This window comes from Schistocerca nitens, chromosome 5 (assembly GCF_023898315.1).
Source record: "Schistocerca nitens isolate TAMUIC-IGC-003100 chromosome 5, iqSchNite1.1, whole genome shotgun sequence".
NCBI classification, from domain to species: domain Eukaryota; kingdom Metazoa; phylum Arthropoda; class Insecta; order Orthoptera; family Acrididae; genus Schistocerca; species Schistocerca nitens.
The window spans coordinates 765,979,540-766,002,317 of record NC_064618.1 but is presented as its reverse complement, the minus strand read 5'-3'; the positions used below and the strand labels follow the sequence as shown (position 1 = coordinate 766,002,317).

The 22,778-nt window shown below is 37.3% G+C and overlaps 1 protein-coding gene across 3 annotated transcripts in view; it reads left to right on the top strand.

Annotated features, from left to right (window-relative positions):
• LOC126260939 (serine palmitoyltransferase 1-like) overlaps positions 1-22,778 on the top strand; it is a 151,714-nt gene that overhangs the window by 78,580 nt on the left and 50,356 nt on the right. Inside the window, exons 6-7 of one of the 3 annotated variants that reach the window (XM_049958445.1) lie at positions 3,286-3,415; positions 13,742-13,939. In XM_049958445.1, the coding sequence (XP_049814402.1) occupies positions 3,286-3,415; positions 13,742-13,939 (328 nt within the window). The other 2 variants (XR_007546667.1, XR_007546668.1) reach the window with 2 other exon arrangements.

Genomic DNA, 22,778 nt, shown 5'->3' with positions numbered 1-22,778 from the left:
GCCTTACGTGAAGAATTTGTAATTATCTTAATGGCTTTCTTCTGCAATAATAGGATGTCATGTATATGACTACAGTTACCCCACAAGATAATACCATAGGATATTATACTTTGGAAAAATGCAAAATAAGATGATCTGATGTATGTTTCAGGTACACAATTTCTGAGTTGTCTTAATAAATAAATTACTCTAGATAGCTTACTACTAATATAGTTTACATGTTGGCCCCAGGATAACTTTTCGTCTAAATAAACTCCCAGGAATTTAACAGAACTAGGGTCATCAGATAGTGGCTTGTCTCTTAGAGTGAAGATTATCTGCTGAGTTTTATTTTCATTTAGCAGGAAACCATTTGCTCTCAGCCAATTTGCTACGTGAGTGAGTGTATTTTCAGCACAGGTTTTAAGATCATTAAGATTGTTACTGCTATGAAGAAAAGTCATATCATCTGCATACAATACAGTGGTGGATCTAATAAACGAGGGGAGGTCATTGATCATTATCAGAAACAGGAAGGGGCCCAGTACACATCCCTGAGGCACACCTACTTTAACATTTTCTATGTTTGACATTTCCTTACCAACACAAACTACCTGTTTACTGTTGTTGAGATAAGCTTTTAATAGTCTGAGACTGTTTCCTTTGATACCGTAGAATTCTAGTTTCTCTAGTAGTGGCGTGTGCTCAACACAGTCAAAGGCCTTGCTTAGATCACAGAATGAGACCTGAGCAAAGCCTTTGTTCTCAAAAACTTTGAGGATGTAACTGACTACCGTGTCGATTGCACCAATGGTCGACAGATTCTTCCTAAACCCGTATTGTGTAGCATTAATTATTCCTAGATACTCAAAGTGAGATGATAATTGTTGGTACATGATGCATTCTATTACCTTGGAGGACGCGGGTACTATTGAAATAGGCGTATAACTAGATGGATAGTATTTATCTCCCTTTTTGTATACTGGGACGATGCTAGACAGTTTTAACTCATCAGGAAAATATACCTAGTGTAAGCACTTGTTTATGCAATGGGTTAAATGGTACAGAATGCAATCACACACTTTTTTTAGCAGGTTGCATGATATGCCATATATATCTAAGCTATCAGATGATTTCAGTTGTTTTATGACCCATTGTACAAATTTAGGCAATACTTCAGAGAAGGTTAGCATGCTTGTATTTAGTGACTGTCTACCCCAATTTTGGGAGAGAAACTCTGATGGACTAATGTCTGGTTTGATAATTGACTCTCCTATTTCTTTCACTGAATTAATAAAAAACTCATTGAGTGTTTGAAGTGGGATATTAATTTTGTCTTTTTTAGTATCTATGGCAGCACTGTTAATTACTTTCCAAGCGGTTTCGCATTTATTGGTTGAATTATGTATGCTGTTGGCATTGTAGGATTTTTGGCTTGCAGGATGGCTTTTTTGTATTCATTCGTGTATTCCACATAGGCTGATTTGGCATAGTCAGACTTCATACTATTGTATATGTTGTACAGTAACAAAACTTGTTTCTTTAGATCTGTCAGCTGTTTAGTGTACCATATATTTTGTCTGTTTTGAGATCTGGATTTGTGGCTGACATCCATTATTTTGATTTTCTTTATGGGAATACTATGGTTAAATAGGGTCAAGAATGCATTTAAAAATCTATCAAATATTATTTTGGCTGGCAGGTCATTACTTGATGTGTAGTGTCCATTGACACTACAATGGCCAAACCAGATACATAAAAACTCCCAAAACACACACACACACACACACACACACACACACACACACACACACACAATGATTTAACTTTTACAAGTTTTCAGAGACAGTGGCTCCTTCTTCTGGAAGAAGAGTTGAAGAGGAAGGAAGAGGGGTGAAGGAAAAGGACTGGATTGGTTTAGGTAAAAGGGTACAGTTCAGGAAAGTCATCCAGAACCTCGTATCAGGGGGGACTTACCAGATAGTTTGAGAAGGAAAGACCTTATTAGCAGGACACCTGGACAATAAAGGCTAAAGATACAAAAAGACTTAACAGCCTATGAAATGAAATTCTTGAGACAGACAGCTGAGTATACCAAATGTAATCACAAAAGGAATGAAGATTTGGTGGAGGAACCCACCACACATTATATTCTGAACATCTAATGAGCTCAAGGAAGATCCCAAAATCCATGTTACACTACACCCAAATGGTGTGAGATTGCTAGATTGACCACTGAAAAGATGGATGGAGAAATAATTTCTCGACGACGCCATAAAAGTCAAGAAGCTTAATATTTGTAAAGTGGTGGTGGTGGTGGTTGTGGTGATGACGACGATGATTATGATTACAGGTGATTTGTCCTGATTACTAAAAGGATCGTTTCAGCCCCATGAAATAGGCACTCTGGTTTATATCTGCAAAGCTCTTGTTTTAGTTTAATTATTGTGTTTTATTGCCAGATTCCATCAACATGCATCATTGTTCCTATATCCTGTACTTCATAATATTTAAGTAATAAATTATAAAGAAGTAGCATTGTGTTTTAATTTTTTCCAGTCATTTGCATTTTAAATGTTCTGTTTCTGATTATAAATCTCCTGAAAGCATGATTCTTTCTATGCTATTACTATTAGGTACACCAGGAAGGAAAGGTTCAGACATAAAATCAGAGTCGATGAATTAACTCTGTGAACTGTGGTGAAATGGAAGGTGAATTACTTTTTATCTTGTTCACTAAAATTTATTACATGGTCATTTAAAGAGTAGAGCAAGACGTATCTACACTACATGCTCTGTTTTACACATTTTTGCAACAAGTTCAATGTTGTATATAAGATTCACTCATTGCAGCTGCCAGAACATATTATCTGTTTTGGAGGCAATGTGATGAATTTGTAGGTGGAATTAAAGAACTTTCAATTGGGTAACTCTTCCAAGTCATTGAAGAATATCTTAACATAAACACTAAAAATGAATGTTTCAAGTTATGGTAGAATTAATATTAGCACTCACTTGAGAGAAGTGTAAAATTATGAGACAGAATGGCTGTCCAGTAATTACAGTTTGTAGGTGACGTGTCAAAACTATTGATATGCACATTAAATAAAGAAATAAGCATGTTGTTGGAAAAAGTATGACTTTCCATGAACATACGTATGTGTGTGTTTGTTTTCATTTTGCCAAAATCTATGAAGAGCAGCTACTGCTTATACCTTTCTTGAATTTTTAATTTTGATTGCTATTTTCTAAAAGCACACTTAGCTACATGTCACTAATGTCACTCATTACACATTATAATTTCAGTGATGAATGTGTGAATTTCGCTATTCAGAAAGGACTTGATGCATCTCGAAGTACAATACAGTTCTTTAAACACAATGATGTTGAGCACTTGGAACAGCTTTTGAGAGCTCAATATGAAGAAGACATAAAGGTATGAATATATATTACCCCTCATATTATTGTTTTGTACTAATTTTGTTCCATTGGAATGCCAGGGGATTATTTCTGTCAATTTTCTAATGTGTACAATAATAGAAAACCCTTATGGAATAAAACATGAGTCAAGACTACCACTCACTGTATAGATGAATTATTGAGAAAGAGGCAAGAACAACAATTCGTTCAGCAGAAACTAATGATTAAGGCCATTGTTTGCAATGAGAAGAAAGTCCAAGCTTGAGTCCTAGTCCGGCTGTTTGCAGGGAAGGCCTTCAGACTGCTTTTTTAAAATTTGTATTGGTTGGTTGGTATGTCATTCTAATTTTTGTGTTTAATCCAAATAGCACTGCTATTCTTTCAATGTGCTACTGATTGTGTACTATGTTTATCATTAAACAAGTAGAACGGAGATACCTCCAAAGAAAGTATCTTAAAATTGTTCTTAAGTACTGCCAAGGACAGGAACAGAAAGGCTGTGATATCCTATTATAAAGAAGTGGGAAAACTGTGCAGATTATTTCAAGGCACTGTGAGAAGGCCAGAAATAATGGAACATATTATAACATTGGACAAACACAATACCAGAATTCCCGCCAACCAACTTTAATCTGCGTACACTTGAAGGAACGTAACTAAGACACTGAGCGACTTAGTAATCAGTATAGCCACACAAAACCAAGGAATCATTTATGGCACATTTTGAAAATGAGGTGTAAATTTTTCCTATAAATTTTAGAGTGACAGAGAGCCCAGTGCACCAGTTTATATAATGCTGTTTTTCACACAGCGCAGTGCTTGCTGCGCCATCTGTGTTGATGTGAGGCAGCCTCTTTAGGCCAGCCATGGAGGCATGCGCTGTTTAATTATGTGCTCTCCTTGCCCTGTTGGGGGATAAATGTTCATCATGTAGATGTCTATGTATTCATTGGAAGAGGACGACTGCTGGAGCAGGTGTCGTGCCATCATAAGAGAAAACAGTCTGAAATGACACTGGTGTGGGCAGGTCCCCACGAGAGACTGTAAGGGAACACCAGCGACAGAGGCATCATATCCATGTCCATATCCAGGCAGGCACTCGTTGACAGGGGCAGCAGAGAAGACAAAGGCAGCAACTGCAGTATCGACAGGAACTGCAGAGAAGTTTGGAAAATACGGACCATCTGAACTGCATCACCATTGGACTGAGTATGAAATGGAGAGGCCATAATGTGCCAAATGCCAGTCTTTGTACAAAAATCTTCAAAATTCTGAGACACAAATTACAGGCTATTGTCCAGTGCAAGAATAAATTGTAATCTTTGCGAGGGCCGTGACCTAAGTTGCCGTGGATGTGGACAAGCAATGAAACATGTAAGGAAATTTTGAGAAAGTGTCCCTGCAACAAGCCAAAAGGAGTTAAGGAAGGGACCAGCAAAATGGGCATGAATACACTTCCGGGGGCACTGGGTGGGGGGGGGGGGGGGGGGGGGTCTTGGAGAAAGAGAGGGGAAAGGTGCTGCTTGATGGGTAGCACACTGTAGGCAGGCTGACACAACACTCATGAACTCATTGTCAATAACCGTCCAAAACCCATGGCAGCAGGCCAGCAATTTTGTACGAGAAACACTCCAGTGGTTTAGGTGGAGACGGCACATGACATCCTGGCACAATGCGGACAGGGTCACAACCCTGGGTGCCTACTCTTCAGTAGCCAACAGTAAGACACCGGACCGATGACCGTAGCAGTCTGGTCCCATTAATCCCACAAACCAACCAAGTAAGACACCATCAAGAATGGAGAGCATAATAACTACTCAAGGGATCCAACACCTGTCCCAGCAGTTCATCTACGAGGCATGTTTTTTAAGTAAGTACCATTTTGAAATTAAAAAAGACGTGCTAAGATATCTTAATAATTTTATTTTTACATGAAAGCCTGTACCTTAATCTACTTTTCTACATAATTTCCATCAATATTGAGGCATTTAACATAACGTTGTATCAGTTTTTGAATACTCTCCTCATAGAAGTCTGCTGCCTGACTTGTTAACCACTGCATCACCACTGTTTTGATTTCGTCATCGTCTTGAAGACGCTGACCGCCCTGATGTTTCTTAAGTGCAGGAAAAGATGGTAGTCACTGGGCACAAGATCGGGGCTGTATGGAGGATGATCTAGAGTTTCCCATCGTAAAGATGTGATTAGATCTTTGGTCTGATTCACCACATGCGGACGGCCATTGTCTTGCAGCAAAACAGTACCCTTGCTCAACTTCCATGGACTGTTGCTTTGATTCTGGTGTGATGTAGGCCACCCATGTTTCATCGCCTGATGTAGGCCACCGATGTTTCATCGCCCGTAACAATTTGGCTTAAAACGGTGATGACCGTCGTCATGGTACGCCCAGGGAAAGTCAATGCACTCTCTAAACGTTTGGTTTTGTGCACATCCGTCAACATTTTCGGTATCTAACGTGTGCACAATTTTTGGTAATTCAAGTGCTGGGTCACAATGCCATACAAAACACTAAGAGAAACATTAGGAAAGTCATCCTGCAAGGAGGAAAAAGCATCTGTTTTCTCTCACCTTATTGTCCACTTCCTGCACCAAACTTTCATTAACGACCGAAGGACACCCACTCTGTTGTTCATCGTGCGGCCGTGTTTAAATGCTCTCACCCACTTTCTTACCATTCCATCACTCATAATGTTTTCTCCGTAAACTGCACAGATCTCACGACGAGTATCTATCACTTTTAGGCCTTTAGCACTAAGAAATCTTATAACTGCCCGTACTTCACAGTCGGCGGGACTCACGATTATCGGAGGCATCTAAAACACTCATTACACAATGCAAACGAGGAAAATCAGACTGTAATGGTGTCAACACGTAGATTAAGGTACAGGCTTTCGTGTAAAAATAAAATTATTGAGATATCTTTGCACATCTTTTTTTAATTTCAAAATGGTACTTACTTAAAAAACATGCCTTATAGTCAGCTGTGGTGGATAAGTTGAACAACCTGACTTAAGACAGGATCAGTCACGACAGCTGCTGAAATCTGACATCTGGTAATGGGAAAAACATTCATGGCATTCTGGGTGTCAACGTCTAAATGAAACCACAGCAATGCAACTTGATCAAATGCTGGATTGGGTCCAGCCAGCAATCTAGAAAGAGCGTGTTGTGCTATGGAGTGAAAATGTAGTTATAGTGCAACAAAAACAGAGCCCAGCATTGCAAGTCGTGGGTCACTTTGTCCAGAACAGATGCCGAAGAATGGAACAGAGAAACCAGAAGTTTATGATTAGTAATTGAATTTAGAACCTATAGGAAAACATGAAATTTTTTTAGTGTGCACACAACAGCAAGGGCTTCTTTTTCTATCTGTGAGTAGTGCTGTTGAAACTTATTCAGGGTTTTGGAAGCATACACAATGGAGCGTTTGGAACTGTCCATTTTTTGTCCACGAATACAGTCCCAGGGCCATACTGGGAGGCGTCTGCAGCCGAAACGAGATATTGGCTGGTTGGGAGGTAACCAGGCAAGGTGCCAAATGTAATTTTGACTTCAACAGGGTAAAGGCACAATCACAGTTGGACGGCCAGTGAAAAGCAACACCTTTATGTAAGAGAGCATGAAAGGGCTGAGCCACTGTGGCCACATCAGGAAAAAATTTATGGTAGTATGCAATCTTTCTGAGAAAGGCCTGCAAGTCTTTGTTATTGGTAGAATGCAGCAAAGCCACAGTGGTGTCAGCATGATGGCGTCAATGCTTTACACCAGTATGCAAGACTTCAAAATTGAGATAGACAATAGAGAGTGAAAAAATTGTAATCTGTCCAAGTTACATTTCAACCAGATGGCCTGCAGCACCATGAACAAGGCACAAAGATTCCGCAAGTGTTCATCTGTTGAGTTACTGAAGACCACAATATCAACCAGTTAGTTAATGTACCCTGGCATAGAGACAGTGAATTGCCACAAAAATCATTGGAAAATAGCAGGGGTGCTAACTGCGCTGAATGGCAGGTGCTGGAATTGCTATAACCCGAAGAAGGTATTCACTATGAGGCCATGTTTGGAATCATCATACAGATGCAGTTGCCAATAGGCTTCTGACAAGTCTATTTTGGAAAAATATTGGCCCCGGGAGAGCCATGCTAAAAGTTCACCCTGACAGGATAAGGGATAGATATCAGTTACGGACTGTATATTTACAGACTTTTTAAAATCACCACAGAGCCAAAGGTTGTCATTAGGTTTTGTGACAATTACCAGTGGAGCAGACCATTCACTATGGGAGACAGCTGTGACAGTTGTTGGTACAGAACTTGATCCCATACCAAATGTATTTTGTCAGAAAGAGAATCCAAAAATTCTGAAGACAACTAACCCAAATGGTTTTCAGTTTTGGCATTATCCACCACTAGAAATGTCGAAGGTTGAACAAGCACTTTATACACTACAGGAGTAGAAAACTGTCCTAATATGGGTATTTGTTGTTTGTTGTAACTCATCAGCCAATGAGAGACGGGGGACAATACCTGTGATCCAAGATCCACCTAGGTTTGAGAATGTAACAAAGTCACTACCGCACCTCTATCTACTTGCATTTTTTAATGTCTTGTTTATAACACATACTTCAATATAAAGTTTGTTTCAGGCTACCATCATGTGGGAAACATTGTTCACATCCATGTTCATCTCTGATGGAGGAGGTTGAGGGCTCCACACAGAAGCAGTATGTCCCTTCTTTTTTTACAACAGTTGCATGTCACCCAATGCTTTGGGCACACAGCCCACTCATGTTGAACAAAACAATAAGGCGATGACGTGAGAGGAGCACATATTTACCTTTGTGACACTGACTGCTGTTGCTGTTTAGCACGGCAGTGCCCCATGCATCATGGAGACCGTGACTGCATGGCCACGAAATCATCTTCCCCCAATGTACGAACCAGTGGTGGCTGAGGAGCAGAAGCAACGGCTACTTCAAACCAAGCTTCTATCTGATTTTCTGCCTCCCTAGATACTTCAAAATATTGGGCAGTGTTCAAAACCCCTGTGAGAGAGGGGTTTTCACATTGTAAAGCGTGTTCACGAACTTCTGTATCAGGGGCTAAGCATGTTATAACATCACAAACCATCAAATCAGATATGAGTCCCAGTGACCTTCAGTAATAAACTGGAAGATGGCTAAGCCTTTGATGTTCCTCTGCACAAACTCTGTACGACTGCAGCTGCTTTTGACAGTGGCAGAACTCATCACGAGCAGCAGTATCATGAGTAAGTTTGCAGTGATACATAGAGAGCAACTGACACATTTCATAAATGGAGAGATTGAAAGGTTCCTGAAGAGGAGCTAGCTGACACAAAAGGTGATGAACACATGGAGAAATCCATTACATAAAGAAAGTCTTACACACATTGGGGTCGGCAATGCCAAAAGCTTTGAAATGTTTCCGAAGGCATTTTTCTTGTGCATCCCAATTTTCTGCAGCGTCATCATATGGTGTGAAGCAGTGAACTGTGGTATGTCAAAGATGCTGCAAAGTTGTTTACTGTCACAGAGAGAGCCTGCTGCTAGTTGATGAGAGCTTGCTGCTATTCAAAAAGAAACTGATGAATTTATTCCACTGACAAGTTGGCCATATGAGCCATGAAACGAAAACACACGGAACAGATACCATATTCATGGTGAAAAATATCATAATGTTGAACAAACACAGTATCAGAATTCCCAGCAACCGACCTTAATCCAATTCCACATGAAGAAATATACTAAGACACTGAATGCTGTTAGGAAATCAAGGAGTCAGTTAAGGCACAGTCTAACAGTGAAGTGTACATTTGTTACACTAACATTAAAGTGACCGAGGGCTGGCGTGCCGGTTTATGTAAGGCTGTTTTGCACATGGCGCAGTGCTCGCTGCACTGTCTGTGCTGATGTGAGATAGCCCCTTTAGGCCAGCTGTGAAGGCTTGCGCTGTTTAATTGCGCCTGCTCACTGTGTAAGGTTACAACAGAACAGACAGAATACACTGCCATACACCAACACGTCTACATTGCCTCAGCCAACTGTTTTGTACCGATACTACAGCCGATAATACAGCCGTCAAGCGTAATAACATGAGACTTGGGGGTGCACTGATGACAGAAGGCATGAGTCACATTTCAGTGGTGTCGGTGGAGTCTATCAGCAGGACGGATTTCACTAGACATGGCCTGCACCTCAACAGGTATGGAAAGGGAAGGTCGGCAAAGCTTATAGGTGACAGCATGGGTGGGGGTGGTGGGATCACACATGGGAAAATTCCTGTACTAGTGGGTGTTAGAGCTGCACCTTTTTTTAGATTGAAGTCAGCTGATAGGTATTCCTGCTTAAGGGAAGTCTCTCTAACAAAGAAGCCACTTTCGACAAAGCTTAGGTATCCAAGTAATGAGGGAATTAGTATATTTCATCAAAATATACAAGGTATTAGAGATAAAGTTAGTGAACTGCTTATAGATGTTGGCTCTGAAATTATTGGTATATCTGAACACTTCTTAAATAAGGAGATAATTCAGAGGCTTCCTTTACCAGGCTACAGGTTGTCTGGCAGCTTTTCTAGGAGCTCTTTGCGGTGTGGGGGAGTAGCCATGTATGTGAAAAACTGTATCCCATTTGAGTCAATTGATGTTTCAAAGTACTGCACTGAAAAGGTGTTTGAATGTTGTGCAGGTGTGGTTAAATATAGTGGAGTTAAACTTCTAACTGTTGTTATTTATAGATCCCCAGACTCTGATTTCACAACATTTTTGCTAAAGCTAGAGGAGGTTCTTGGTTCACTTTATAGGAAATACAAAAAGTTAGTTATATGTGGTGACTTCAATATTAATTGTATAAGTGATTGTGTAAGGAAAAGGATGCTGGTAGACCTCCTTAATTCGTATAATCATATGCAAACTGTATTCTTTCCAACTAGAGTGCAAGGGAACAGTAGAACAACCATAGACAACATTTTTTCTCATTCCTCATTACTAGAAGGGCATTCTGTTAGCAAAAAAGGGGAATGGCCTTTCAGATCATGATGCACAAGTTTTAACTCTAAAAGGTTTTTGTGCTGCAACACATGTTAAATATAGTTATCAACTTTTTAGAAAAGCTGATCCAGTTGCTATAGAGACCTTTGTAAACCTTATCAAGGAACAAGGGTGGCAAGATATTTATAGTGCTGATACAGTAGACGATAAATATAATGCTTTCCTCAAACTTTTCTCGTGCTCTTTGAAAGTTGCTTTCCGTTAGAACGTTCAAAACAGGGTACTAGCACAAACAGGCAGCCTGGGTGGCTGACTAGAGGGATAAGAATATCCTGTAGAACAAAGTGGCAATTATATCAAAACGTTAGAAACAGTCAAAATCTAAATGCAGCAGCCCATTACAAACAGTGTTGTAAGGTGCTTAAAAAAGTTATTAGGAAGGCAAAAAGTATGTGGTATGCAGATAGAATAGCTAAGTCTCAGGATAAAATTAAAACCATATGGTCAGTCGTAAAGGAAGTGGCTGGTCTGCAGAGACAGGTCGTGGATATAGAATCAGTGCGTAGTGGGAATGTCCGTGTTACTGATAAGTCGCATACATGTACAGTATTTAATAATCACTTTCTGAATATAGCAGGTGAACTAATTAAAAACCTAGTCCCAATCATATAGTGCTCGTAGAAAAAAGTGCTCCGAGACTGTTATCTGAAATGCTCCTCCATGATACTGACAAGAGGGAGATTGAGTTAATAATTAAATGACTAAAGACCAAGAACTCTCATGGATATGACGGGGTATCTAGCAGAATACTGATGTATTGTTCTATGTATGTTAGCCCAGTACTTAGCCATATCTGTAACTTTTCCTTTAGGAGTGGTCGGTTTCCTGACTGATTAAAGTACTCGGTAGTGAAGCCACTTTATAAAAAGGGAGACAGGGATAATGTTGACAATTATAGATCTATTTCTATGCCATCGGTGTTTGCTAAAGTTATCGAGAAGGTTGTATATACAAGGTTACTGGAGCATTTAAATTCACATAATTTGCTGTCAAATGTACAGTTTGGTTTTAGAAATGGTTTAACAACTGAAAATGCTATATTCTCTTTTCTCTGTGAGGTTTTGGATGGATTAAATAAAAGGTTACGAATGCTAGGTGTTTTCTTTGATTTAACGAAGGCTTTTGACTGTGTTGACCACAAAATATTACTGCAGAAGTTGGACCATTATGGAGTAAGGGGAGTAGCTTACAATTGATTCGCCTCTTACTTTAAGAACAGAAAGCAGAAGGTAATTCTGCGCAATATTGAGAGTGGTAGTGGTGTTCAGTCCCAATGGGGCACTGTTAAGTGGGGCATTCCCCAAGGGTCGGTACTGGGGCCGCTGCTGTTTCTTATTTATATAAATGATATGCCTTCTAGTATTACAGGTGATTCAAAAATATTTCTGTTTGCTGATGACACCAGCTTGGTTGTGAAGGATCTTGTGTGTAATATTGAAACATTATCAAATAATTTAGTTCATGAAATAAGTTCGTGGTTGGTGGAAAATTATTTGATGCTAAATCACAGTAAGACTCAGTTTTTACAGTTTCTAACTCACAATTCAACAAGAACTGATATTTTGATTAGACAGAATGGGCATATTATAAGCGAGACGGAACAGTTCAAGTTCCTAGGCGTTCGGATAGATAGTAAGCTGTTGTGGAAAGCCCATGTTCAGGATCTTGTTCAGAAACTAAATGCTGCTTTATTTACCATTAGAACAGTATCTGATATAAGTGACAGATCAACACAAAAAGTAGTCTGCTTCGCATATTTTCATACGCTTATGTCATATGGTATTATTTTTTGGGGTAACTCTTCTGATTCAAAAAGGGTATTTTTGTCTCAAAAACGGGCTGTTCGAGCTGTATGTGGTGTAAGTTCGAGAACCTCTTGTCGACCCCTGTTCAATAGTCTGGGAATTCTGACATTGCCCTCACAGTATATATTTTCTTTAATGTCATTTGTTGTTAGCAATATTAGCTTAATCCCAAGAGTTAGCAGCTTTCACTCAGTTAATACTAGGCAGAAATCAAATCTGCATGTGAAATGCACTTCCTTGATTCTTGTGCAGAAAGAAGTGCACTATTCTGCTGCATCCATTTTCAATAAGCTACCAGAAGAACTCAGAAATCTTAGCAGTAGCCCAAACGCTTTTAAGTCTAAACTGAAGAGTTTCCTCATGGCTCACTCCTTCTATTCTGTCGAGGACCTCCTGAAAGAGCTGAAAAATTAAGTAAATTCCAGTGTTACATTGTTGATTTTCTTTATTTAAACTTACGAATTGTCGCCTGAATATGTTTCTTGTATTTCATTTTATCTGTTTCTGCTATCGTGCATTGACTCATTCCATGACCATGGAGACTTCTTCTTAATTTGGCCCCACGGAACAATAAATAAATAAATACTACAATTTGACTGGTTTACATAGATGGATTTATATTTATTACACAGCAAGTAATTCTTGTCAGCATGATGAGATTCCAGAAGTCATGATAAACCTATGTGCTGGTGTGAGAGAGATTATAATGTGGGCTAGGAATTAAATGGACTCCATTGAAGGCACGATATATGATTCTAAACTGCTGTCGCAAACTACCAAGATGAGATGAATATTACAAATTGCAGTAAAAAGTTGGATGTACTACTCATTCTAAACCCCCCCCCCCCCACCCCCACCCCCCCGCGAAATGCATTATTGTGCTCTGATAGTATTGTTGAAACCTTTCCAAAGCCTGTTTCTATAGATTCCTTGTAAGCATCCAGTGATCTTATCTTGCATGCACACCAGTATTTAGAGAGTTGAACTCCCATGTATAAAAGAGCTACAAATGTCTGATTCTTTACAAAGGAGTTAATGTGTTACATCTTTGGTGTTAAGTGTGTAAGTGAGTAGTAGTTTGGAAAAGGTTTTAAATTACATTTAAAGTTTGTTGGAACACAGTAAGTGCTCTCATTATGAAACACTGGATGAATATATTCTGGGTAATATGTGCTCTGCTTTAAGCAAAACATAGTTTTCACACATATCAACATTTATGATGTCGTATCTCCTAAACCACGTATATAGTTAATTTTTCCAGCACATGTAGTGATATATGTGGATACTGTGCGAAATGTGTTGTGAACAGAGTTTGTAGTAAAGAAGTAATAAATTAAAACATGGTACCTGATGCTGAAGTTTCATTGTTTGAACAGCAAACATGCAGTAAGCAATAAATTTTTTTAGTAAATTTATGACTCTAATGTATCAAATTTCTTTTTTTCCAGAATCCAAAAAAAGCGAAGAGAACTAGAAAATTTTTAGTAATTGAAGGAATATATTTAACTCAGGGTGATATATGTCCCCTGCCTGAGCAAATAGAAGTTTGCAAAAGATACAAATTACGAATTTTCATAGATGAAAGTGTTTCTTTTGGCACACTTGGTGCACATGGGAGAGGGGTTACGGAATACTATGGAGTTGATGTGAGTATTGTTTTGCAAGTTATAAATTATAAATTATAACTAATGAGAATCTTTTGTCTATGATTTGTCCTGTATTGCTTAGACTTTCATGGTGAAAATGTCCAAAAGCTGCTTGCATGTGTACTTCGCTTTCATGCAGTTGCGGCTTGTGGTTTCCAAACTGGAGAAATCTGTGAAACTGTTACCAGTGTGGTCAAATTCTTAAGAGCGAGAGTCCTACTGATTCTTTTGTTCGCATCGGTTATTACTTAAAGTACTTGTTTTTGGCAGTTCTATCCCATTGTGAAGAAACCTTCAAAATGCACCTCAAGTAATAACAAGAAATTTGCACTATATCAAACAAACACAGTTAATAAGCAAGGAACTTCTTGGAAACTATGAAATAGTCTTCAAAAATCTTGTAAGGTTGCTCAAAAATTTTAATTGGTTTATTGTGAATTTCTTAACTTTTTCTTATGACATGTTTTGGGATTATTGCATCATCTGATTTTCAGTCCAATGTAGATTTCTCAGCAGCTAAAAATAATGGAATGATGTAATCACTCATGAAACTTTCACTATGTCATGGCAAATACAGGGTGTTCATAATTAAAGTTCCAGTTTCAAAACACTGTAGGGAAAAAAATGCCAATATATGGCACTGCGAGGACCAGAATATCCATATCAACAAATGTGGAGCTGTTCCTCATTTTGCGTCCAAGATGCCCAGCATTGCTGTCTCCATGAAGGATCGCGCTGTTGGTAAAGTTCTTTTACAAGAACAGTGACTGTGTGCCAGTAACTCTGCAGGAGTTCTAGACACTCAAGGGTATGAAAAAAGGCATTGGTCTGATGTTTGCTAAGAGCCAGGAGAAAATCATTGCAAAGTTCAAAAAGACAGGTTCTTTTGAAGTAGAGTGTGGCAGAGGGAGGAAGGAAGTTGATCCAACATCTGTTGAAGATGTGGCCACAGTATTGCAGGAGAGCTTGAGCAGTGTTGAGCAAACATGCAGTGCACGAGGAATTGCCCAAATGTTGGACAAGCTTGTGAGCACGGTGTAGGAAATCCAACGAACCATTCTTCATTGCTATCGATACAAAGTCACCTATTTTCAGGAGTTGCTTCCTGCTGACCTACCGGCAAGACAAATGTTCGCTCTGGAATTTCTTCTCACACAGAAGTGGACAAGGAATGGCCATGGAACATTCTGTGGACAGACGAAGCCCATTTCCATCTCTGAGGACATGTCAATATGCAGAACTGCAGCATATGGGCAATGGAAAATCTCCACGCACATGATTCTGCAAATGTGACTGTATAGTGTGCAGGTTGATGGCATTGTTTTATCATAGGGCCTTATTTTTTCAAGGAGATGAGTCCTGCAGGTCCTGTTACCTGTGCCATCACTGGTAAACACCATAAGAGTGTTTTGCGCACCATCATCATTTCAACCCTTCAACAGGATGGAGGATGTGTTGGTAGGGTCATTTTTATGCAAGATGGCGCACCTCTGCACTTTGCACAGTGAATGACGCAGCTGCTGCAGAGGTATTTCAGAAATACTAAAATTATCAGTTATCATTTCTCTACAACCAGGCCATCCAGATCACCTGATCGAATCCATGTGATTTTTTGCTGTGGGGTTATCGGAAAGAGGTTTTGTTCAGTGCTCCAGTTATAAACATAGCTGAACTGAAGGCATGCATTCCGTGATGCATTCTGAATGTAACCCCATGAGTCCCACTCATCTATTGTGAAACATGTTATTTCTCAATTTCAACTTGTGCAGAAAATGGTGGACAACATATTGAATATGTCTTGCACCATTTCACAACAATTACAAACCAACATCATTTTGCTGTTTATGCAATTTTTGGCCCCAGCACAGTTAGAAACAAGTGTCATTTTGTTTTGTTCTTTTTTTATGCGGTTTTTGGCCTCAGGTTGTAATGGATCTGGAAGATGTTATTTTTTTTACCATATTTGTCGATACCGAAGTGTAAATGTTTTCTTATATTTTTTGTCAGAATTTATTATAATTTGCCTTATTATGTGTTAATTTACTTCTGTTTTTGAGAGTGAAAACATTTTGATTACTATTAGTAAATGTATCGAAGAATAGCAAAGAGACATTACAAGTGGAATCTTGTGTGTTGTGTAAAATATCTTTGACGTTGGAGTCGTCTTTGACTATAGTCAGTCGGCAGCTAACTCTTGGTGTGTGTTGACGGAAGAACAATGTGAAGGTTGAAGTCCTAAATAATTTTGAATTATGTTACTATTTTTTTGTATTAACTAAAAAAGAAGAAACTACATTTGAAGAAACTGTATTTTAAACACCAAAATGAGGCAAACACGTTGAACCACGTCAATTCTGCAGCCAACAACGATGCATTGTGGAATCATACTTAGACAACTGAAGCCAAGACTAATATCGCCTTGCAAACATCTAACGGAAAAGGTACTGTCACGAAATATGGCAAATTTAAGTAAATAAAAAATAGTGACCATATTTTCAACTTGTGTCTTAGGTGGGAACCGTATTTCAACTGGGGACTGTAGCCGGTAAGCCGTATTTCAACTGGGGGCTCAGTGCCGGGATATTGTGTTCACGAGATCTTCAACAGTGCTACGAGGAAGAAAATTTTTGTGTGTTAATACCAGTTTCTTCAGAATGTGTGTTACATTGTTTGTGTTCATCGGGCAGTAAAAGTTTTGGAGAAGAAATGTTTCGGCAAAAAATATAATTTTCGACAGAAGAAAATACTTCAAGAATTTTGGTCAACAATCACATGGATGGAAAACGTGGTTTTGCAACAGTAGAAGAGTGTTCCAGATAAGTCACGAAACCCTCGTATTTTGTTAAAACAATATTTTTATCTTGTTTTGTATTGTTGTGTATAAATTTTTGTTCTTCACAATGACTTATGAGATTTTCGAGAGTATTGTGCCTAAAGTAGAAAGTAGTAATTTAATAGACTTCGAACATCAGGACAGGTCAAATGAAACAGAAAGAACCGATCAATTTGATTTAAAATGTTTTCTTGTAAATTTCACGAAAGAAATTAAACAATCAGTTGACGACAATAAGACTTACTGGGATGAAAAAATTGATAACATTTTGTTGCAAGTCCAAGCAGTCAATACCCAAGTGGGTGATCTTTCGAACAGAGTTGGCAGTGTTGAGGAAAAAATTGAATCTGTGGAAGCAAAAGTAAATGAAATTGATGCTAAATTGAGCGGTGAGATTAATACTGTAAAAAATGAGTTACTGGCAGATAGGGAAATAAATTTAATTTATTTTAATGAGATAAAAGGGGAAATTAAAAATTTGGGTGAGAACACAAAAGTTTTAGTAAAACATGTACAACAAGAAACTGACAATCGTTTGGTTACTCTAGATAAAAAAGTAGAGTGTAATGATTTAGAAAACAAAAAATCTGTCAAAGAACTTAGCGAAAAAATTGAAAGTTTTGACATTGAATTTCAAAGCAAAAATCACAATGTCAACACATGCAATCTTGTATCTAATATTCCAATGAAGCACTTTTCGGTAGATGGACCCGTACATCCCGTTGATTTTATACAGTATTGTAAGGATTGTTTTTTACCTCACTCACCAGATGATATGAAAATTAAATTTGTAAAAAAATTCTTGGAAGGGGAAGCTTTGACTTGGGTAAACCAGATTGTAACTTTGGGGATGACCTTTTCAGAATTTGAATCAAAATTTCTGGAAAAATTTTGGGATGATCTTAAACAAACTAGAATCAAAAGTGAATTTTTGAATGGGAGAAAATATAGAGAATCAGATGGGAGCATGAAACAATTTTGCAAAAGTGAACTTCAAAAACTTATTCATTTAACAAAACCTTTGGATGACGTGATCAAAATTGATACCTTAAAGAGAAGATTGCCATCAGCAATGCAGTTGAGTTTAGTTCATTGTCCTGATAGTAATGTAGAGCAGTTTCTCAATTATATTGAAAAGTTGGATAGGGTAACAACAAGAACACACAGTGGGTTTACTCAGAAAGGTAATGGTCAAAATTGGGGAAATGACAACTTTCAAAAAAGGGAACAAAACAATTATCATGGTGTCAGTCAAAATTCAGGGAGATATAACAATTTTCAAAAGAAGGACCATAATTTTTATCCAAAACAAGAACGACATTTTCACGGAAATAATCAACAAAATAGAGAACACTTTGGGGATCAAAATCACAGAAATTTTGCTAGAGATCAGTACAATAGTAACTACCAACAATCAGGTAATGTTTGGCATAGGAATGGGAACAGAAATGTTGATCAGAGACATTGGCAGAACCACAATCAGCAGTTCAAACAGGAACCGGAAATAAAAAACAAGTAGACGCCCCCTTGAAGGTCCGCAAGGTTAAGGCAGAAGGTGAGCATGAAGAAAGGACCAATGGATGTGACTATCATAAACCCAAACATGACAGTTCCAAACCTAAGCTATCACATGAGGTCATTAGTTGTTACTTATTGAAAAAATTTCAAGAGGAAAATAATGATGATAAAGATAACATTTTCAGTACACAAGAACATACAGTAGATAAAAGTAATTGTGATTCATTTAATTTAACAGAGTTTTACCCTTGGGCAGAAAAGAACAACACTGTGTCAGATGATGTAATTTGTAGTAGTTCAGAGATGTGTGTGAATGAAAGAGAGAATGCATGCTGTGAGAATGAAAATATTGGTGAAAGGGCTGTGGTAACTTTAGAAAGGGGAAATAATATTTTGGGGGATAATTTGAATGTGTATGACCTGAATATGTGTAATGATAATGATGTTGATGATAAAGTTGATAATGATGGTAATGGAATTGATGATGATGTTGAGGAAAGGTATTTCATTAGTTTAAATAGGGAGTTGGGTATACACATGGTTGAAAATGGATTAAATAGTGAGAATATTATAGAAATTCCCAGGGATGTTACCAGGATGAATAAGGCTCACAAGCTGGATGTATGTGAAAGTGTGAATTTTGGTGTTTGTAAAGAATCTGACTACACAAATAACAATGACACATGTATAACTTCTAGCCTAAGTGAAACTTTTACAGATACTAATGACACACACACATTTCTTATGAATATATGGCTGAACAGTGAAACTATTTCTTTTGACAAGAACTTTAGAAAGATGCTTATTAATGTATGTGAAACTGTATGTCCTGAGTGGTGGAAAAAGATATTTTATTTTTGAAAAGCTGAAGGATAAGTACTTCAATAGTATACCATGTGATTTGGATGAAAATTCTTGGCTATTTGAGATAATAGAGAGTACTAATGACAATTTTGTATCTTGTGCAAATTTTATAACTGTAACAAATAATACATGTAATGATATACCATATGATTCTGATAAGTATAGGTTTGGGGAAATTGAAAGTGATTTATTACATGAGGATACAGGTTCAGAGAAAAGTGATCAATTTTGCAGTCCTTATATAAAAGTTCAAATTGGGTCATGGATTGGTAAATGTTTAATTGATACAGGAAGTGAGATCTCGGGAATATCTGAAAGGTTAAGCAAGAAATTGAAAGTGGGGAAAGATTATGTTGAAATGCCAGTTGTTGGGGTAAAGATAAAAGGTGGTACTGGGAAGAGCAGTAAATTGGTAAAAAGCCAGGCTTTAGTGACATTTTTAATTGAAGGCAAGTTGTTCACACATGGATGTTTTGTAATTCAGGAATGTAATGAGGATTTTCTTTTGGGTATGAATTGGATAGTAAAAGTAAATACAGCATTTGATTGGGTTGGAAGAAAACTTTTGATAGAAACTAGTGAAAGGGAATACATTCAGACAAATTTTGTGAACACACTTGGTGATCAGAGTAATGGAAATTTTGACAGTATCAATTTACTAAAAGAAAATAGATTGGAGAATATTGAAACTCATAGATTTGATACTGATGAAGTTGAATTTGGGAATTTAGTAAATTTGAAAATTTCAAAAACGCAAAATTTATCTGGGGAGCAAAAACAACAGTTAGAAAATCTGCTGTGGGAATACAGTGATGTTTTCAGTGACATACCTGGTAGGGTAAAGGGTTATCAGTGTGAGCTTCAGGTAAAGCCTCATGAACCATTTTTCATAAAACCATACAGTATTGCAATATCAAAAAGACCTGCTGTTGAGAAAGAGCTGAAAAAGATGGAAGGATGTAATATAATAGAAAGGAGTATCAGTGCATATAATAATCCTCTAGTAATAGTTTCGAAAAAAGATGGTGGAGTAAAACTATATAAACAGAAATCATAATTTCAAAATTTAAATAACCTATTATCATCTAAAACAAAAATCCTCCACTGGAATATGCTTGTTAGAACAAAACTGCCTGTATAACCAAGTGTGTATATTTGCATGTATAAATTAATAATTTGAAGTCACATGTTAATTGAAACTGATGAAAAAAAACACTGTTGTAACAAAGAATGAGAGAAAGATTTATTTTTACTTTTTTACAAAAAAAAAAGTCTCCATAGTGAGCATTTCTGAATTTTTCTAATTTTTGGAAGCTAAGTCTTCCCTGTGGGTGAAGGCATGCATGTGAGGACATGCATGCAAAAGTATAAGTTTCGAAACCAATTTTAGATAAAGCCTCATGATATATGAGCAGTTTATTGTTGTTTATACTGATGTTGTGGGGAGCAAAAGTACTCTTCACAATAATGTGACTAGTAGTAATATTGTAGTAGAGAGGAAAGTGTACATAAATAATTGCAAAAAATTTAGATAATACTGATGTACCTTTAGCTGTACTAAAAGAAGAAAATCATAAGCAAAAAAAATACAAAAAAAACATGAGTAAAAATTTTTTTTAAAAAGAAAATCATGAGCAAAAAAAATATACAAAAGAAAAAAAACATAAATAAAAAAAATAATAAAAAAATCAAAATAAAAAAATATGTCTATATATATATATATATATATATATAAGGTAAATATAAAAAAAAATTAAATCTTATTCTAGGAAATGAGTTTTACCTTCCAATTATTTTCAATCTGTATGCTGCATGTTAGAATATTTCTCATGTATGTTTTATACCATATATATTTGTCATGTCAAATAATTTCTTTACTTGAATTTTTTTTGTGTATGAGATTGATGGTGAAATATCATTGCAACAACAGCCAGTAACAAGTCCACAGATTCAAAGAGTCCAAATTTGGAAGAGGTTATCAGACTGAATCATTAATGTACTAATTGTGTAATACAGATCCATTTCTGAGTGTGGTCGGGATTTTGTTGTATATGTCCATAACAACAAAAGCCCTGGGGAGCAATTGTAATGGATCTGGAAGATGTTATTTTTTTTTTTTTACCATATTTGTCGATACCGAAGTGTAAATGTTTTCTTATATTTTTTGTCAGAATTTATTATAATTTGCCTTATTATGTGTTAATTTACTTCTGTTTTTGAGAGTGAAAACATTTTGATTACTATTAGTAAATGTATCGAAGAATAGCAAAGAGACATTACAAGTGGAAGCTTGTGTGTTGTGTAAAATATCTTTGACGTTGGAGTCGTCTTTGACTATAGTCAGTCGGCAGCTAACTCTTGGTGTGTGTTGACGGAAGAACAATGTGAAGGTTGAAGTCCTAAATAATTTTGAATTATGTTACTATTTTTTTGTATTAACTAAAAAAGAAGAAACTACATTTGAAGAAACTGTATTTTAAACACCAAAATGAGGCAAACACGTTGAACCACGTCAATTCTGCAGCCAACAACGATGCATTGTGGAATCATATTTAGACAACTGAAGCCAAGACTAATATCGCCTTGCAAACGTCTAACGGAAAAGGTACTGTCACGAAATATGGCAAATTTAAGTAAATAAAAAATAGTGACCATATTTTCAACTTGTGTCTTAGATGGGAACCGTATTTCAACTGGGGACTGTAGCCGGTAAGCCGTATTTCAAGGTCAATTAAAAACTTATTTTTCCCATCTAATGTGGTATGACCTTGCCATGGTGGATTGGCTTACCTATCTAATAGTGCACAACTGTTGACTGCCAGACTTGTGTGGTAGTGCGCATTGAACAGTATAGATGGTAGGCCTATTGTGATCTATGTGTCATTTGAAGTCGATCCCATTTGCATTAAGTCTCTTACAGCACCATCTATTGCTAAAAATTTCTTTAGATGGTTTTGTTCCATGTTGTTTTGCCCGGCATCAATAATGCACTCATCAAATACACCTCATTCCGAGCAGTGGTTCTCTTTTTACAGCCTTTTTGAAACTGGAGCTTTAATTATGGTCATCCTGTATATCCACGGATTCTAGTGCACTCCTATGAGACAATTACAAACTTGACATCTTCACTACAGTGGATATAATTTCCATTGCAAGAAGCAACACCATCAAAACATGAGTATTAAACATTGATTAATAAAGCAACATATCTTAACAGAGCGATATAGAGACTGAGATTCGAGATGGAAGTTCAGGAGTCCTATTGATTCCCCTTCTTTGTACGTAGCAGAACATGAAAAGCATATCAAGGTTGGTAGAATACCTTAGGCTATGACTGATAAGCCTTGTAGGGGCTCATATGAGCCTTACCGTGTAGAACCCAAAGCTCCAAACCCCTGTCACACAAAGCTGATTTCATGTCAAGGTGTTGCTTTAGCTACTAGCTGTTTTTCCAAATGATCTGAATTCTGTAATACATTATTGGAAAATATATTTTAATCTATCTTTTGGCGTGGCTCCAGCTCAGGGTTTTTAACTGTGAGCGACTCCTGCTTTTATATACCAGTACTTTCTTCAACACACATGGTAATGCTACTAGTCCACAGAAAGTTGTTGATAAAGTTG